The 18,515-nt window shown below is 56.4% G+C and overlaps 1 protein-coding gene across 4 annotated transcripts in view; it reads right to left on the bottom strand.

The window, feature by feature from the left end:
- Positions 1-1,636: 1,636 nt before the first annotated feature.
- The window catches only part of TEX264 (testis expressed 264, ER-phagy receptor), a 30,642-nt gene continuing 13,763 nt past the window's right edge, over positions 1,637-18,515 (bottom strand). For 3 of the 4 annotated variants that reach the window (XM_058559889.1, XM_058559862.1, XM_058559871.1), the window contains 2 exons: positions 5,691-5,859; positions 1,637-2,233 (listed from right to left, as the gene is read on the bottom strand). In XM_058559889.1, coding sequence (XP_058415872.1) covers positions 1,941-2,233; positions 5,691-5,859 — 462 coding nt within the window. In that variant the 3' untranslated portion in view covers positions 1,637-1,940. Of the gene's footprint in view, positions 2,234-4,854; positions 5,208-5,690; positions 5,860-18,515 lie in introns of those variants that run through there. The other variant, XM_058559880.1, reaches the window with a different exon arrangement.

The raw sequence follows: 18,515 nt of genomic DNA, 5'->3' as shown, positions 1-18,515 counted from the left end.
TGCTGCGACAAGTCTGTCCCTATTTTCACATCCATTCTCCCTACCCATGGACTGCAGCTCAGTCCATAAGCCAGGCCTGGGGCAGGGGCATGTGTCTTTGGCCCCATGTGAGAGTTGGGGCCTGAGTCACTAGAAGGAAGAGATGGGGAGGGGGTCCGAGTAGGATGGGGTCTCAGCCTCTTCTTTCCTGCAGATGACCTTTAAATCTGCTACTCTCCCCCCCCACACGCACACTCAGCTCTGACCTCCCCCACCTCTGCCCTCCAGTAATCCCCACTCTCATGTGCAAAGGGTATTTATGGCAAAGAGATATCAACCTGGGGTGGGGGTGGGGGCTGCAGGACCAGGGACTAGGGTCAACCCTGAGGGACATGCTGGGGCTGGCAGAGGAATCTGGGAGGGGAGGGGGCTGGGGAAGAGGTTCCTGAAACTGGCTGCTGTGTGGGAGGGAGTGGGAGCTGGAGCCCAAGCAGAGGGAGGACAGCTCTGAGAAGACGCTTTTGACTCTTCTTCCTTCCTGCAGCAGAATGGGGAAGGACACCTCTGGGTAGGGGGTGGTAGATAAGCTATAGCACCAGACTGTGGTAAAGGATTTGGGGAGGGGGCCTACACCCAGATTTAGCCCCGGAGCCTGTGCTATCTGTCCCCAGCTGCCCACACAGATACATACACCCAGCTTTACACACAGAGCTGTACATGTGGACACGGCCACACACGCAGCAGTACACATATACACACATCCACACACACAGCTGTACGTACGGACACAGTCACATACATATAGCTGTATACGTGGACATGTTCACACATTAATAGTAGTACTCATGAATACAGCTGCACAGACCTATAGCTTTACATGTGGACACAAGGAAAAACACATAGCTTTACATAAAAACATACAACCACATACACCCAGCTGTATACAGACACACAGACACACACAGATAGCTGTACATGGACAATGCTCCCATAGTGATGATCCTAGCTTTCCAGCCTCACACCCCTATAATACAAACACAGACAGTTAGACACATAAAGCACAGCAACACGTGCACATAGCCATCCACATGAATACAGCCACGACCAACCACAATCACATCCTGATGTCTACTTGGGCACAGCCTAACCCAGGACCACCACCAGCAGACCCATCCATGGTTACACAGAACCAAAGGCATGTATGCATGTGTGCACACACACACACACACAGGTACACAAGCACTGGCAGGCAGAGCAAGGACATCCTCACCTGCTGGGCAGATAGCAGCATGAGCACAGGCACACTCGAGCCACAGACACAAAGGCATCCCTTGGAGGCAGACAAAGGCAGGCTATGAGCTCCCCACTCCTAAATCCTGGAGGGCACTCCATGCTCAGCTCTCACACCCCCTGCCCTGCTCTGCCCGTTCTCAAGCAGCCTGGGGGAGATTCTGGGGCTGCTGCAACAGAGGGGCAGCTGTCAATTGGGGCCACAGAGCAGGGAGTGCAGGGCCTCCAATACCCCCTTCTTCCACCCACCCGAGGACACCTGGCCACATTCCTTCCTCTCCTCGGGCTGGGAGTGCTCCTGCCCACTCCCAGCCTATCTGTACAGGGCTCCCCAAGGTGGAACAAACAAACAAATGCACAGCCCAAATCCAGGTGAAACAAGAAAATCATTTGCTTTATTCTGGGTCCTGGAAGCTCCAATGTAAATCTGAAAAAAGATGTAATAGGGGCGGCAGCCCAGGGGGCTGAGTGCAGTAAACAGTCCCTGGCTCCTATGGCCCTAGGAGCAGAGCGAGCAATGAGAAGGCTTGGCTAGAGGCCTGGGGCAGTGGAAGTCAGATCGCCCTGAGACCCCTGGCCCCAGCCTGGGCCCGGGAGGTGAAGGAGAAAGAGGGCTGGAGAGTCTGCTCAGTTCCTTAGCATCTGCACCACGTGAGGGTGTGGGCCACAGGTTACTCCTCGCCCTTCTCAGGGGTACTGGGCTCCCGGGGCCACTTGGCTGTTCCCAGGGGCTCGGCCTCAGGGTTCAGCCTTGGCTCCCCCAGGGGTCCGTCACCCTCCAGGTCCAGCTCCTCAAAGGATGAGCCGCTGGCACCCGACTCGCTATAGCTGTGCTCGCTGCGGGTGTCACCGTCGTCCCAGCCACGGCTGCTCACCCCAGGGGACAGCGTAGCAGCTGAAGTCTCCCGGCTGCCAGGACCCACCTCCGGGCTTACAGAACTCGTGTCACTCATCGTGTCAGCTCCTGGGCCAGGAATAGGGAGCACAGGTTAGCTAGGACCCCCGCCTCCTCCTCCAGGGAGAGGACAGAGGCTCTACCACCAGCCCAGCATACACAGTGTGCTCATTAATAATAAAGCTGCCCCAGGCTCAGGAGGCTCATTCCAGCTGCCCTCTGCCCTCTGCCCTCTGCCCTGACTGGGGCTGCACTGACAGGGCAGAAGGCGAGAGCGGGGAGGGAGGGAAGAAAGGAGGGTAGCCTGCTGTGCACTCCTCTCCTTACCCTGAATTAGCCTCAGCTCCCTGCACTCTCACAAAGCCTGCTGCCCGCCTCCCCCCGTCAACAGTCCATTAAGGACCACTCAGCCCAGAGGTGAAGAGCTGAGGGTAGAACAAAGAGACTCAAGTAGTGTCCCTTCCTCCACCCCCCATTTCAGGCTTGGAGAGAGGTTTGTTTGGACAAACTTTGGCCAGCTCTAGAACATTGCCCATAAAGCATGAGGACGGGAAAATGGACCAGGAGGCCTGGCCTACTCTCCTGCCCACCGTACCCCTTCTCCCTCATGCAGGGCTCCCCAAGGAGCATCCATATTCAGGAAGTCTGTGCTTCCTAGCCTGTGCTTCTGGCTGAGCCCTGATCTGAGGAGGATGCTGGGGCAGACGTGGGATGGAGAAGTCTCGAGAAATCCTCAACCAGTTGCACAGAAGGAGGGTGCTGGGATGAAGCATTTTAAGGGCTTTCTTCCTCTATGCCTGGGTCATCCCAGAGGAGCCCTTACCCACCCCAAACAATGGTGGTTCCTGAGCCACAAAGCAGCATGAGAGCACTCTGCTGGTGGCTGGAGAGCCCTGGGACAGTGCTGAGCTGGGCTGAGGGTCCAGATCCCTCCCAGCCTGCTCCTTCGACCCCCAACATGTCCTCCAGACAAGCAGCCCCTTCATCTGCCCTGTTCAGGAGCAACCCCTCAATTCATCTCCCCAGATCAGAGGCACTGACAGCAGTTGGGGGGTGGAAACAAGGGGCAAAGAGCTCAGGCCCACTGTGTAGGAATCCAGACATGGATTCCTACACAATGAGATAAGGCCCATATGCCTCCCTTCCTGTGTGAGAGGGAGAGGGGCAGCTGTTGAATATCACAGAAAGTGAGGATTGGGCTAGCTTCCCCAAATCCTGTCTCCATGGTGATGGAGTCCCGAGTCAGACACAGCTGGGGACTGCTTGGCATTTGGACTTGGCATGGAACTTTCATTGAGCCTCAGCTGGAGCCTATGGTCGGGGTGGGGGGATTTGGGGTCTGCTCCCCGAGGCCCCAAGAATATGCCCTCTGGGTCCTACTGGCAGAGGTGAGTTGAGCTCTGGAAGTGCCAGGCTGTTGGCCCAGGGCCCTCTTCTTGCTGGGGCCCCAGTCTTGGCTCCTAGCATGGAGGCATTCAAGGTGAGCCCGAGCTATGCCCCAAGTTATAGGTAGTTCCCTCTGACCCTGGCACTCACTCCTTAAATGATGATCAGTGCCCTAGGGGCTGCAGGCCTGAAAGGAACAAAGCAAGGGGATAGTTTCTCCCTGGCCCCACTGAAATGTCATGTTCTACCCACCCACCCACTCACTGGCTCTCTTGGGACCCGGGTATGGGAATCTGCCTGCTTTCCTCCTCCCTCTCCTAGCTCCTAGGCAGGAGTGATCAGAGGAAGGAGCCCAAGGGTGCCCCTTCAGGCCAGGGCCCACCATGCTGGGATGGGGACAGCCCCTGGGGACATGTGGACAATTTCTGGCAAAGGAGTCCAAGGCAAGGAAGCGGCAGCCCTCCAGCCCCACCAAGGGCTGCACAGGAGGAAGTCCCAGTGTCCTGGGCCTGTGTCCCAGGGCAGAAAAGGCCAGGCAAGACAGGGCAGCACCTAAATTCCCAGGACTGCTGGGGCAGGGAATGAAGCTGCCACCTTCACCCCAGTCCCTCCCTCTTCCACTGCCCACAGCCAGTGCAAAGAGATCAAATATTCATCGCGTCTCTGGAGCTAAATAATACATCAATGTAATAACAGGCACAAAGCAGCTAATCATCCCCTTTCATCTCCCAGCCCAAGAGGGGCCTCAGCGGGGAGGCAGGCAGGGACAGGCCAAGCCTTGGGTGGCCAGGCGCCCACCACACACTGCCGCGCAACTGGCATGCACCTGGCAGGCAGACACCCGAAGTCCGCCCCGGATATCAGGGCAGACCTGTCAGAAGTGGGCAGACCCCTCGGCCCCCACACCAGTGAGTGGGCAGGCAGGCTGGTGGGGAGGACAGGCCAAGGAGCTGGGGGGGTGGGAGCTTTGGCTGCAGCCAGCTGTAGCAGAGGCCAAGCAGTCCTTGAACACCCCTGGCAGGCAGTGTTTGGGAGGGAAGTTGGGTGGGTGGGCCAAGGAGCGGGGCACAGGCAGCAGAGGGAGGTTGAAGGAAGATCAAAGCACTCCCCATTCCTGCCCACAGGACTGCTTGGGCCTGCTGACCTTGTGCCACATCCTGTGCTGAAGAGTGTCTGCCGGGCACTACTAGGCGGGTGGGAGCAGTGCTCCATGGAGGTAATTAAGCGGCAGATGAAGTTAACTGTGTTGGACATGGCCCCCAGGGAGTGGAGACTGCCTCCCAGTACCCCTCTGCCCCTGACCTTGACTATTGAAGACTGGATGGACAGAGGGAGCCTCCTAAAGAAGGAGGTGAAGAGGGATAGCCGCTCTCCTCCCAGCCCTGCAGCACTCCCACAGGTCATGGACTTTGAGAGTCACACAAGGCTCCACCAGCATGGCCAAGGGTTGGACCACTTGGGATGTTACCAGAAGACCCCCTCACCCCTGGGGACAGCCCAGGGTCACAAGAGCTCATGGCAAGGGGGTGGGCTGAGAGCAGGCGAAGCAACTGGCCTGGTCCTGGGGTTGCTGCTCTGGACTGCTGCTGAAGGCTGCTCTGGTGGAAGGGGCAGGGCCCTGATCTCCTGGCTCCCCTGTGCAAGCTCCCTGGTTGCTCTGTGGCAGGGAGAAAGCAGCTGGCTCTGGGCAGGGCCCCATACTGGGGACAAGAGAACACCTTCTTCCCTCCGCACCTTCCAGATCCAGTGCCAATCTCATTTCCTGATGAGCCCCACCCAATTGATGCCTTTCCTGAGCAGCCTCAGCCCCCTCCCATGAGCAACTGGAACCTGTCTGTGATCTGTGTTTCCAAGAGTACTCCTGTTGCATTTGAAGGGGATCCGGGCAGGGTGTTTATATCTGTGTTGCCAGGGATAACATGTGTGAATCCACATCTACATGGATCCACATGTCTGGGAACAGGCAACTCTGCATGTGGGTCCTGAGGAAGGCAGGTGTCCTTCCTCCACCTCTGCCAAGCTTAGCCTAGACACCCACAGTGCCAACCCAGCCAGGGAGGAGCCTCCTCAACCATGCCCAGCATGTCCAGAGAGAAGGGCTTCAGGCAGGGCCCTGCCCTCATTCCCCCATCCTCCGTACCTGTGCCATCCATCTGGGCATCACTGGCCTCCGCAGGACCCCAGCTTTTCCGTTCTGCCTCCTTCATCTCAGGCACATAGAAGTCTCCCTGCCGTGCCAGTGGGCACATGAAATAGATCTGGTCTTGCTGGTAGATCTCTAGTCGGGGGTGGGCACACAGTTTCCGCTCCTTGTCAGAGAATGGCAAAAGGTAGAATGAGACCTATAGTGGCCTGTCCCTGAGTGGCCCCAGGAACTGTCTATTGTTTATTCTGTCCCTGGGGGCTGGCTTTGCCTCCTGCCCCAATCTCCCTCAAAGAGGGAGGCACACACAGAGCACCCTAAGGGCAGAGCCCCACACTCCAGGGGGCAATGGTCTGAGGACTCAGGAGTCCTTGGGACAACACCCTACAACAGGTGCTAAAAGAACCCAGGAGCCTGGCACTACTAATCCTATGTGTATGTCTGGGACCAAAAGACTGTTCCAGAAAGCAGTGGTCTCACAGGGCTGTGAAGCTTAGCATCCTGGACTACCCCAGGACAGGGACCCCATGAACTATGGCCCCAGGCACCCAAGCCAAGCCAAGGTCTGACCTACCGGACTTTCCATCCCAGGATCCCCTGATAGTGACCTCCTCTCCACCCTGGACAATGCTGACTGACCCACAGATATCAGGAAAGGTCAGTGCCCCTGACCTTGCCCTTACAGACATGTTACCGGCAAAGCCTGGACAGGGGCTCCAGGCAAGCTAAACCCCTCTTCCACTATCATTCCCCTACTAGTTCAGGTCTACGCCAACCTCTAAGACTATAAGATGTGGTTGGTTCCCATCCCTTCTCACACCTGAGCTCAGAGTTTCAGCCAAGGGGGAGGAGGCAGACTAGTCTGGAAGGGCAGGCAGGAAAAGCAGGTCTAACGCTGGACATTATCCCAGCTCCCCAGTGGCCTGAAGTACCAGCTTATAGGGCCCCAAGTTCTGAGACAGGCACTCCACTCCCCTCGGCCTGGACACAGAACCCAAAGCTCCCCATCCCCCAGTGTGTGTGAAAGAGGGCACAGACACATGCCAGAGCTGTGCTGAGGCAGACAGCAACAATCAGAACAGGGGTCAAGAGCATCTTGCTCCTGAGCCTGCCCTCCTTTCCTGGGATGGAGTACAATTACCCACTAAGATGAATGTGAGGCCCCTGCCTTGTCACTGCTCACCTGCCAACCTTCACAACACGGCTATTTATAGCACCTGCCTGGCTCTCACCACGAGCTCTGAAATGAGCTTTCCACTTAGCAGTAATGAGAGACTTATCGCCTGGTGGGGAGAAGCCACTCCAGGGCTCCACTTGTCTGCCTGCCTGGCAACCTTAGGGTTGAGGAACCCCCTCCAATTAAAGCAAGTGAAAAGGGGTAAAAATAAGCCCCCTAGGGAAAGAGAGAAGGAGGGGTGAGCCTGAAAGGTTTATCCAGCCAGGGCCCTCAGTAGCCAGCTGGAGGCAGGGTGCATCTAGGAGGCCACATGGGGGGTGGATGGCCTGGCCCAAGGTCTAGCTGCCAGTTCAACCTCTGACTCCATGGGTGACCCAGGCAAGGCCTTTCATCCAAAGTCTCCATGTGCTCAAACACAGAGTGGGACACTCTAGCCCTGACACCTCCAGGGTCATGAAGGAAAGTCATTATATTTAATAGTTTGAGTCCAATCTTGTTTGCCAACCTGGGTGCTCTCTAGTGCATCTCATGAGTCCACGCCCCCAGCTCCTCCCATCTCTGAAGAAACCGATGGCTGCCTCTGCTTCTCCACCTGCCCACACACTCAGCCCAACCCTAGTCCTCGAGAGGAGGCTGAACAAGAACATGACATCAGGAAGCAGGAGCTACCAGGCTATGGGGCCCCTCTAATGTCAGCACTTGGGGGCGGGCATCTGCCAAACCTTAGCCCCACTCAGTAGTTTGGGCCATGTCACCAAGGCCAGGGTCAGGGAAGCTCCCTGAAGAAGGTCCAGGTCCTTCCCTGGTAGCTAGAGGGAAGAAAAGGGCTCCTGAACCCAATCAGGGCATGGCCTTCACCAGCATCCCCAGGCTCTGGACATTCAAAGGGTCCAAAGGGAAGCCACTGAGTGGCGATCAGTTACCTGGAGGCCCATCTCTCAAGAGCTGTAGACAACTGGCTTTTGATGATGCTCCCGGGCACCAGAGCCTGTGCCCACCCAGAAATTTCAGGGACAATGGGACCCTACCCCAACCCTTGTCAACACTCAAGCCACATGCCTAGCTTCCCTTCTAGAAGTAACACGGATGATAAGAGTAGTGCTCTCCACCCTCCCCTCTAAGCAGGGCATCAGGGTGGGCAGCACCAGGCAGGCACCCTTGCCACCTGCTCTGCCAGCCCCCTCATTGGCAGGGGGGAGGCAGTTCTGCGGCTGCTCTGTGCATCTGCCTCCTCCGGAGAGCCCGGCTCTGAAGTTGCCTGGCTGTGGACAGCCCCGTTGCCATGGAAACTGCATCCTCTATCCTTGCCGTCGCCTTCATCTCAAAGCCGTCAGGGAGAACAGAGGAGACAGAGGAGGGAGAGAAAACTGTGGCCTGGCTACACAGCCCTTCCTTTTCTGCCCAGCCCTCCCTCCTGACAGCATCCCACACAGGGAGTGCCAGCTGCCCAAGTCTGCCCCCCAAACCCCTGGAGGGGCAGCTTCATACCAGAGCCCAGCCAGGTCCTACCCCCGCCACCTGGGGGCCCCTGGCCCTCTCTGTTGGAGGGAGGCACAGAGCTAATTAAAATCGCATTGATGGCTCAGCCCCAAATCATTTTAACACATGCTGGGTCCTGTCAAAATTCAGACTCAGGGCCAGATGAGAAGGGGCAGGAAGAAAGCAAAGGCACAAAGTTCCAATCCAGGCCCACAGGCAGGGGAGGGACTTATAGTTGTCCCTGTAGCCTCTCGTTGGAGAGGCCTCTCCTGGAAGACCCCTCTCCATGCTCTGCTCACTGAGCTATGAGTCCAGTGGGGCCTGCGGATAGAGGGTAAGGAGCAGGACTAGCCACATGCCCTGTTCCTAAGAGATCAGGCAGAGAGAACAAGCCCTTTTCCTCCCAGCCAGGTGCAGCCTCTGAGGTAAGAGAGGGTAGCCAAGGGCCAGCTCTCAAGTCCTTGCTACACAGCAGGAGCTGCAGCCCGGGCAGCATGTCAATGAGCTTGTAAATATTGGAAAATCATCAGAGGAAGGCAAGACCAGCTGCCTCTCCCTCAGCTAGCGCCAGGGAGCCCTTGGAGAGCAGACTGCCAAGGGCCAAGGTCACCAGGTCAACGCCACACTGGGCTGGTACTGCTGGGGAAAGGGGTCTGCATGGGCCTGGAGGCCTCCCAGATCTGGGCATGCCCTCTCCCACAGCCCAGACAGCCAGAGGCTTCAGGAAGCATCATTGGGACAGGGAACCTGCTCTGACACTGAAGCCACAGGCTATCTGATGAGATTACAACCCAGAGCAACTCACTCCCACACACAGACTCAAGGGGACCACAAGTCCCCTCTCCAAGGTGGGAGAGATGCAGACATCCACAATTCTCCCCACCTACCAGGAAGAAGTCAGCTAATCATGCCAAAGTGTCATCAGGAACTGCTAGAAACTGGATTTAGGAGTTCTAGTCCCTCAGACACACCCCCATGGCTTCCCTCCCACCTGGGTCTTCCACAAGCAGAAACAAGAGGGGGACTGGGACACCACCCATAATGCAGAGATTTCCAGGAGACCTTAGTCGCCAGCACTTCCTCCACCACCACCCTGTGCTGGTGGACAAAGGAAGGAGCAGCGCACACAAGGGTGCCACGGTGCCACTGCCTCAGCTACCTTGGGAACACAAACCCCCACTCCCTCCGCACCTCAGGTTGAGCTCATCTCCTGGGTAGGGGGCAAGCACTTGGCTCACACAGCTCAGAGCTCCTGCAAAGGGGCTAGATTGGCACACTGGGCCAAGGTTTCCCCAGAGGACCCACAGTGCCTCTCCTGGTAGTTCTTACTGAATTAGGGGAGCAGAGGAAGGAGTTAAGAGAGAGGACCTGAACTACCCTCATTTGGTGTTCTGCTCTCGGAGCAGCAACCTATGCTCTGGCTTCGGCTTTGGGGGGTAGGGGAGGACAGAAGACGTCAGGCCCAGGCGGAAACTGAGAGTGGATCCCACTCCCAGGCTGCCCAGAGGCTGGGTTTGCTCAGAGCTAGGTGGCCTCAAAGCCCCAAAAGGACAAGGCAATGAGTACAGGTCAAGGACTGGGTCACATATCTCCTACATGAGCTCTAGGCCCAGAATGGGGGGTGTCTGTTCTGTCTGTCTTTACCCCATCACAGCCCCTTACCTCCTGCCTCACTGGGATGAGGGGCACTGGGCCTGCCTGTCACCCTGAGCTGCCTAGTCTGACCCATCCCTCCATGCCATGCCAGACAGCCAGGGAGCCACACAGCCAGCAAACAGCTGTTGCATCCCACCCGAGGTGGTGGCATCTTCTCACTGGGTGAAGTGAGGCTTGCTCATTTTTAATTACTCAGACACCAACATGCACCGCCTGCACACAGCAGTCCCTGCAAGTGGGTGCTCAGACCCTGGAGGCCCCTTAGGCAGCCGGTCTGCATCACATGTGCAAAGTGATGGGGGAGGCGCAGCAGGAGCTGTGGCTGGAATGTGGCACACTGTTATTATTCTGCCCAGGAAACTTCTGTCAACTTCCCTCTCCCTGGCTCCCTCTCATCTCCACTGGGCCTCCCAACAGCCTCTGGCCCAGAACCTAAACCTGTCTGTGGGGTGGGAGGTGACAGCAGGAGACAGCTCTGGGGGCCTTGCAATGCCAGCAGGGAGAGCCTGCAGAAAGGCTGGTGAGCACCCTCCCCTCTCATAGCAGGAGGGCCCAAAGCTCTGAAAATGACATGCAAAAGAGACAAGGAGTGAGGTAAGACTTGCCAGGGAGGGGAGAGAAAGGGCAGGAAGCGGCAGAGAGAGCTCCAGGGAGGAGCCCACAGCCCTGGTCTAGCTATTGACAAATGGTTGGCTTCTATTCTCTGGGTCTCAATTTCCCCTATTGTAAAATAAAGAGATTGGAATAGATGATCTCAGAAGAGATGAGGAATTAGAAAAGATGAATAAAAATACCATTACTTAAAGATAAGACAATTATATGCTTGAAAAACCCAAAAAAATCGATGGAGAAACTACCACAAATATGAAGGTCACAAAATTAACAAAAGCACAGCCCATTTCTCTGTGCACTAGTCAGCCAGTTGGAAAACATAATGGAAGCAAGAGATGAAAGCCTCTTGGGGTTGGGTCTAGCCCAGGGTCGATCTGGGAACCCCGCCAGAATGGCAGGGGAGGGGAAGGCAGAGGAGCCAGGCCCAGGCAGGAGCCTGGGAAAGACTGCAGAAAGGGGAAGGTGTGAGAGAGAGTGGGGCAGGGAGGCGGGGCACTGTGCCTGGCACCCTAGCCTGCTGTGCCTACTGCTGCCGCTGCCTGAAGACTTTTCATTTTCACCTCAGAGTCGGCAGCTTGCCACACAATTTACACCTCTGCTCATATCTGTGCACACCCAGGCCCTGGCTTCCTGGGTGGCCCATGAGGGGGCCTCGGCAGCAATGGAGACCAGGGTGGGCTGGGGCATAGAGCAGCAGGAGAGGGTGATTCCTTCTAAGCAGGCATAGGGGACACAGGCCCTTTACCACCCTAGTATGTGGGTGGACCAGGAAGCCCCTCACCCTGCAGCCACGCCCAGCCTTTCCTTCCCCAGGGCCCAGAAAAGCCAATACTCAATCCCAGCTCAGCCCTGCTCTGGCCTTCCTGGGCCCTTGTGGAGTAAAACCAGAAGGCTAGGGAGTGTAGGGGTGAGTGCCCCATGGAGAGCTCGGGGGGCTCAGTCCTGGGATCCCACCACTCTCCCTTCCAAATCTAGGAGGGCAGCCACGCCTCCCAGATGCTGCTGCTACTATGGCAGGCTCCTCAGTCCACCCCTCTCCAAGACCCATATGCTCTTTGCAGGATCTGTGCAGTCAAGGACCTTGAGCCCCGTCTGGCTCACAAGCCGAAGAAAATGTTGCTGATTGATTATCCAGCAGCAGGAAGGCTGCTCGGTGCAGATGGAGCCATGAAGCCAGCACCTGGGAGCCAGAGGAATCAGGAAGTACCAGAGGGGAAGGACAGGTGGGCAAGTGGGGATGGAGAGGAGAGAGGGGGGAAGGAGAAAGGGTAGGGGAGGAGGAGAAGGCCCTGAATCTCTCATCTCCAACTGGCACCTCTGACTGGCACCTCTGACCTCCGCTCGCTCCTCAGGGAAGCCCTTCCCTCTGGAGCCTTTGGTTTCCTGTCTTTAACTCTGTTAAAGGGCAGAGTTGTTCTGCTCTGGAGGGCAAGCCCCTTCCTCAGAATCTCTCCCTCTTCCTTGTTCTGGGAATCCCAACCTTTCTGGAGAAGAGTCATAGAATTCTTCCTTGGTAAGTCCCGTCTGCCTGGGGAAAACGGCTTCCTCTGGATTGGTGATGGCCCAACCCCACAGCACCATCCAGACAAGCCTCAGCCCCCAGGGTCCTGCAGGGCTGCCAAGCTACCATATCCAAGCTGGTATTTCGAGAGTGACGGCTCCCACGCCTGCCTCAGCAAAGGCTGGCTTTGTGCTTTGAGTCCTGGGCTAGGGGAGTGAGGAGACGTGAAGCCAGAGAGGCTGAGGAACAGGTTCCAGGGCCTAAGACAGCAGAGGAGAGAGGCCTGGCCTCCTGTGGGTACCCCCACACCTCAACATCCAGGGGCAGCTCCCTAAGGGGAGTCAGGGAAGCCAAGCCCTGGCATGGGGGGGGGGTCTCCTTTTGGCTTGGGGGAATCTGGCAGTAGAGAGTCACTGCTACTCTCAGTTAACTTTTCTTACCCTCATTCAGAGTTCAGCTATGGCTTCCAGCTCTTCCTCCCCATCTCCCCATGCTCAAGTACATTTCAAAGCCCAGCCCCGGATGCTGTCACTCATCTGCTCAGACACCATCAGTGGCTCCGTAGAGCCTGCAGGAACCAACCTTATCTCCTCCCCTGCACTCCAGCCACAATGGACACACAAGCCCTGCCCAAGTCAGTGCCTCTGCGTGACGTGCCTTCCCACCTAGAGAACACTACCGATCCTTCAAGGCTCAGCCCAAATGCCACGACACCCAAGGCTGCCTTGCTTTTCCTCTCCCAGTGAATCCATCCCTCCCCTCCCCACCCCACTGCCCCTAGGCATGGCTAAGCCCTGTGGCTGGGGAAAATGGAGGAGGAAAGAGTTCTAGGGGCTTGTCACTCAGCCCCAGGTCCTGGTGCTGCTGCGATTGCCCTCCTCCCTGAGCTGGGGCAGGCCAATTAGCAGGTGACAGCACTGGCAGGTGAACTGGCCCTGGAGCCCCAGTGATGGAAACCTGGGAATGGAGCCATCTCCACCTCATTGAGGGTGAGGACATGAGGCCGAATAAGGCACCTGCAGCAGCTGCTTCCTGCATCTGCAGCAGCTGCCAAGGCCTCCCTTAACAAGTGCCTGCTGGGCAAGGGGCAGCCAGGCTCTTCCTGCCCTTTGCTTCTGGCTCCCCTAGCAGTCTCCCAGACCAGCAGCCTCAGCCCCAGACTCTGCCCACCAGGGCTGGCGACACAGGGTCAAGTGGGTGTTGGGCCACAGTGCTGCCATCCCAGGCCCACCCTGGGCAGCATCCCAAGTGTATCCCAAGTTCGTGACAAGTCCTCAGCCTCTTGGGCCCAGCCCCACTCACGGACAGAGCAGAGTGGCAAAAGGCATGTAGCCATTAGAATGATCCTCAGCCCAGGGGACCCAGTCTGGACTCAGCCACTGCTTCATCCCTTGACGTTGGGTAATCTCCCCTCCCCAGGCCTCAGTCTCCCCATTTGTAAAATGATGGGGACGCTGGCTTTGACTAGGACCCTATGACTGCCTCCCAGCTGGGTCCCCCACGTTCCGAACAAGGCTGCACAAAAGAAGGCTCAGTAAATAACTGCTGATTCAGTGACTGAGCTGAGGTGCCAGGAGGGCCTCCCTTATTAAAAATAAAGTTTGGAATCCTCCCACATTAGCTCAGCAAAGGCTATCAGCACAGAGAGAGAGAGATGACCCCAAATCTCACATCCTGTTGGGGCCTCCTCACCTGGATTCCCACTGCCAGGGCCACATTGCTCCCCACTGGTGTTCTGGCCCCAGTGCGAACTCAAACCACCTCCGCCACTGACTCCCTCAAAGTCACCCAAGGCAGGTTAAGGAGAAACAAATACAGGAGATTCTGAGACACTGGCCAGGACTCAGGCTCTGACCACGCTGCTGGGAGCCTCCAGCAGAATTAGGCTCAACACGCTGACCTACTTCCGCAAGCACCTTGCTGAGGCCCCTGCACCTTAGCTCCCAGCTAGCTGCCCCATGACACTGCCATCCTATCACCCACCACTGGAATCTCCACCCTGAGATTCCCCAGGGCTCCCTCCAGGTCCAGCTTCCAATCAGTGGTGCTCCCCTAGAGCTGCCTCTTCTGGGAGCCCCTGCCCTGCCCGCACAAGGGTTGAACCTTGGTGCCTCCCAGTTCCACTCACAATGCAACTGCTGCCACAGCATCCTCACGATCTGGAACAGACGTGCAGTTGGCCAGGGGTGGAGGAGGCACCTGCCCAGTTGTGCACCTCTCTTAGGAAAAGAGGTTTTCAAACCAGTTACGTCTTAGATGTCCTCTTCCAAACAAAAGCTCACAAAGTCACCTCGTTTGTAAAACCAAGAGGCAGAGCTACTCCAGTTGAAACAAGTAACGGTCCGAGTGCAGCCCTCCCACCCCTGGCTGCCAGCCACGGGGGCACCCCAGCACAGCCCTTAGGCTCCTATCCCACAGCAGTCTGAGAGCTATAGTTTGGGGTCCCCGCCCACTTGAAACCCCTGGTAGGACAACTCCAACAACCCAGCTATCCCAGAACTCTACCACTAAGGTTTCCCTGCACTGGCTCACTGCACTCACCCTGCCCCCACTCCCCTAGCTTCTCTCCAATTCTATGGAGAAAGAGCCAGTGTCTGACCTCCAGGGCCTGTCTACACTTCCCAGCCAACCAGCTTCCACTCAGCCAATCCCCTGTGTCTCCCTAAACTCAGGAGAAGATATCCAAACATTTCACAAGGACTCTCCCCTGAAAACTCCTGGAAAGCAGACTCTGGGGAAGGGGGTTTATGGCAAAGATCATGGATCCTGTTGAGAGCAAGTCAGGCACAGGGAGGCTCGGCTGGCCAGTCTAACATTCTTAATGACCTCCCCCACCAAGTGTTACAGAAAGACATGAGCCAGGTCCTGAGCTCAGGAACCTCTCACACCAATCCCACACACGGGATCCCCAAGCCTCTCACTCAGTTCTGGTCTGTTCCATGTGCCCCAAGCTTTCCCTTGATGCTCAGTAAGACTGTCCTACCCTGCAGTGAATTTTGGGGCCTTTGCCTATTGCTCTGGGGTGGGCCCCATCTTCTCTGTGGCCTTGCAAGTTCCAGGAAGCTGAGTTTCTTCCTGCAGCTGCCGGAAGACCTCTCTTTCTGGGGTTCAGGGAGTGGTCTCCTCCTGCTCGGGAGGCCACCTCCTTGAACTCTGATGGAGCAGCCTAACAAAGGTGGGGCATATTCCACATAGACTGATAGTCACACAGTACTCAGGGATCCCTCACACATACCATGTCCCAGAGAGCCTGGGGGCCCCCAGTGGTTTACAGGAAGAAAGGGAGAATTCCAACCCCTATAACTCAGCATGCCAGGCTGCCAAGCTGGGGAATGCTGGCCAGAGAGCCAGGTGCTGCCACACAGACCAGAAAGCTGGCATCCAGACATCCTTCCAGAATCCCCACAGACACCTGACAAATGCTTCTCTTCGGGTTCCTCAAAGCGACCCCCAGGACCCTTGCTGTCCCATGAGACCAATCTTGCCCTAGTCTCAGGCACATCTGCAACTGCCAGGACAGCAGCTGCTCTCCTCTCCTTCTCCAAAGCTCTGAGACCACTCACCCCTGCCCCTAGCCCCAGCCTGCCAGGCTCTCCCTCCCTTCTCCTGGCAGCAGGGCTACTGGCCTCCCTCACCCCTCCTGAATCAGAGAGCCGACGGCTGCTGTCATTCCATTTGAAGCACCTCACAGCAGACTCAGCTCAGATGCAGAGAGGAGGCAGGGAGGTGGAGAAAAAGAAGGGTGCACGTACACACACACACTTAAAAGAAGCCAGCTGTCAGGGCTGGGAGAGTCAGAAGAGCCCAGAGTTTCATTAGCAGCCTCCTTTCTCTGGTCCCAGGGCAGTGGAGGGGAGGGCAGGTGTGGGAGGAAGCCTTATTTTCTCTTTTGTCTCCCGAGCTGAGAGAGACACAGAGCCACCCTCCTGTCCACTGCAGGCTGAGACCAACAAACAGAGGCAGCCCCATCCTCATCTTTCACCTGGCTCTGTTCCCCAGGACACAAGATCAGGCTAAACACAGGGCAGAGGTGACCCCTGCGTCCAAACACCAGCGGAGTACCTTGGGCCATGCCTCCACATGGGCAGCCTGGCATCTCTCTCACTCTCCCAGCTGGTGGCCAAGCCCATACCAGCATGCCTCACAGACATACCTGGAGAAGCAAGCCCCTTGCTCTCCCCCGTACCCCTGGCTTCTTCATCCCAGGCAGGAAAGAGGATGGTACTCTCCCTGCTCCAGCCCCCACCTGAGGAGAATCAAACCCAGAGCACAGCTGACAGGCTCCCATGGAGAAGGAAGGAGGAGGAAAGGCTTTCATCAAAGAGGTGACGTCAAAATCAGGCAACTTGTGAAGCTGTCAGAGGCCGGGAAATTTGGACAAAGGTGTCTAAAAATAAACCCCTGAAGCCAGGAAAAGGCTTTGGTGGCTGAGTTGCTCACCACCACACCACATGCCACATGTCCTGTTCTGAGGTCTGGAATCCAGAGAGTCTCTTCCCAAGGGTGCTCCTCCAGATAGGCCCTTGAGGTTGACAGCAGACAGACCACACAAAATCCCTCTGTGGGTGAAATGGGTGAGGCCCCCTCAGGAGGCATGCTGAGCAGGCTTCGGGCACTGTTGTGTCCCTTCCTGCCCTCTCCACCAGACATCTACCCCATCTCCTGCCTCACCCTGCCCCTCAGCCTCCAGCCCAATCTCAACCCCAGGTAAGCACATCCTCCTCAGCACCCTTTTGGCTGCCACCCTCCAACTCACCAAGGAAATCCACCTCTATTTTCCCTGCACCCCTACCCTATCGCAATGACAGCCCTCCTCTTTCTCTTCTTCCTGTCCTTGACCACAAAGGCAACAGCTGGTGACCCAGGGACCCATTTATTCATTCCCCAGCTCTGACACCAGACTCTTACACCTCCTTAACCAGACCTGTCTGAGCTTCCATTTCCATCACCAAGGTCTCGTCCCTTTCCCCAAGCTGCTCTGGAGAACAAAGACACCAGGTTCCTCCAAATCCGCCAAGTTCACATTCCTGCTTTTTTATCCTGTTCCCAGCCACACTGACCATGCCCTCTGCACAGGCCATCCCCCAGGGCAAATACTGTCAATAGGCTCATGTCCCCAAACACCCACCAGCCCAACCCTCTCTAAGCTCCAGACTACACACGTCACTGCCGACTCCACACCACCACTTGGAAGTCTCTCAGGCAGTTCCCCTGACACAGCCCACAGAGCTAGTTGCCCCCCAAACCAGGTCCTCCCTCAGCTCTCCATATCTCAGTGAAAAGCACCACTACATGCTCACCCACCTGCCCAGGCCAGAGCCATGGGAGCCTGCTGATTCCTTCCACTCTTTCCCCTCCCCAACATCCAATCCACCCACAAGGCCATCAGTTCTACCTCCAAAATAGATTGTAGACATTTTTTGTGTGTGTGTGCTGACCTGAGCTAACATCCGTGCTAATCCTCCTCTTTTTGCTGAGGAAGACCGGCTCTGAGCTAACATCTATTGCCAATCCTCCTCCTTTTTTTTTTTTCCCCAAAGCCCCAGTAGATAGCTGTATGTCATAGTTGCACATCCTTCTAGTTGCTGTATGTGGGACGTGGCCTCAGCATGGCCGGAGAAGCAGCGCGTCGGTGCGCGCCAGGGATCCGAACCCGGGCCGCCAGTAGTAGAACGCGCGCACTTAACCGCTAAGCGACGGGGCCGGCCCCCAAAATAGATTGTAAATCTCCACCTTTGTCTGCTTCTCTACAGCCACTGCCCCAGTCCAACCTGCCGCCATTCACAGCAGGACTTATGACAGCCTCCTAAGCACCTCCACCCAGTCCCTAGGATCCATGATCCAGTCCCACCCTGCCCAGGGATGGGAGAGCCCGTCTTGTACAAGCACGGCTCAGATCATGTTACTTTGATGGCTGGAACACTGCAGTGACTTCCCACTGCCTTTAGATCAAACCCATGCTTTCACTCTGCTCTGCCTAGAACCTTCTTAGCCCCTCTCCAAAGATTCTTCTGGGATTCTGCCTGAGAGGTTACCTCCTTCAAGAGGCTGTCCCTGACCACTCTGTCCAGGTTGGTCCCCTGCCTTTTCTCATCCTGTTCTTTTCTAGCACGTCCCATTTTTGTCTGACATTTATTACCCATCTCCACCATCTCACTGTAAATGCTTATTTCACACACAAACATCTCACATTGTGTCCAGCACAGCACCTGGCACACAGACATTCAATAAATACAAGTTGAACGGATAAATAAACAATCGCTTCTAAGCCCAAATTGCGGTCATTTCCCTAGCACCCAAGCTTACAAAAATGTTTCAGAGGAGGAGGGATATGTAACAGGGAAAGTTTGACAAAACCTCTGTGGACACTGTCAGATCTCCTGGTAGCTGGCTCTCT

This window comes from Diceros bicornis, chromosome 2, assembly GCF_020826845.1.
Source record: "Diceros bicornis minor isolate mBicDic1 chromosome 2, mDicBic1.mat.cur, whole genome shotgun sequence".
NCBI classification, from domain to species: Eukaryota; Metazoa; Chordata; class Mammalia; order Perissodactyla; family Rhinocerotidae; genus Diceros; species Diceros bicornis.
This window is presented reverse-complemented; position numbering and strand designations above follow the sequence as displayed.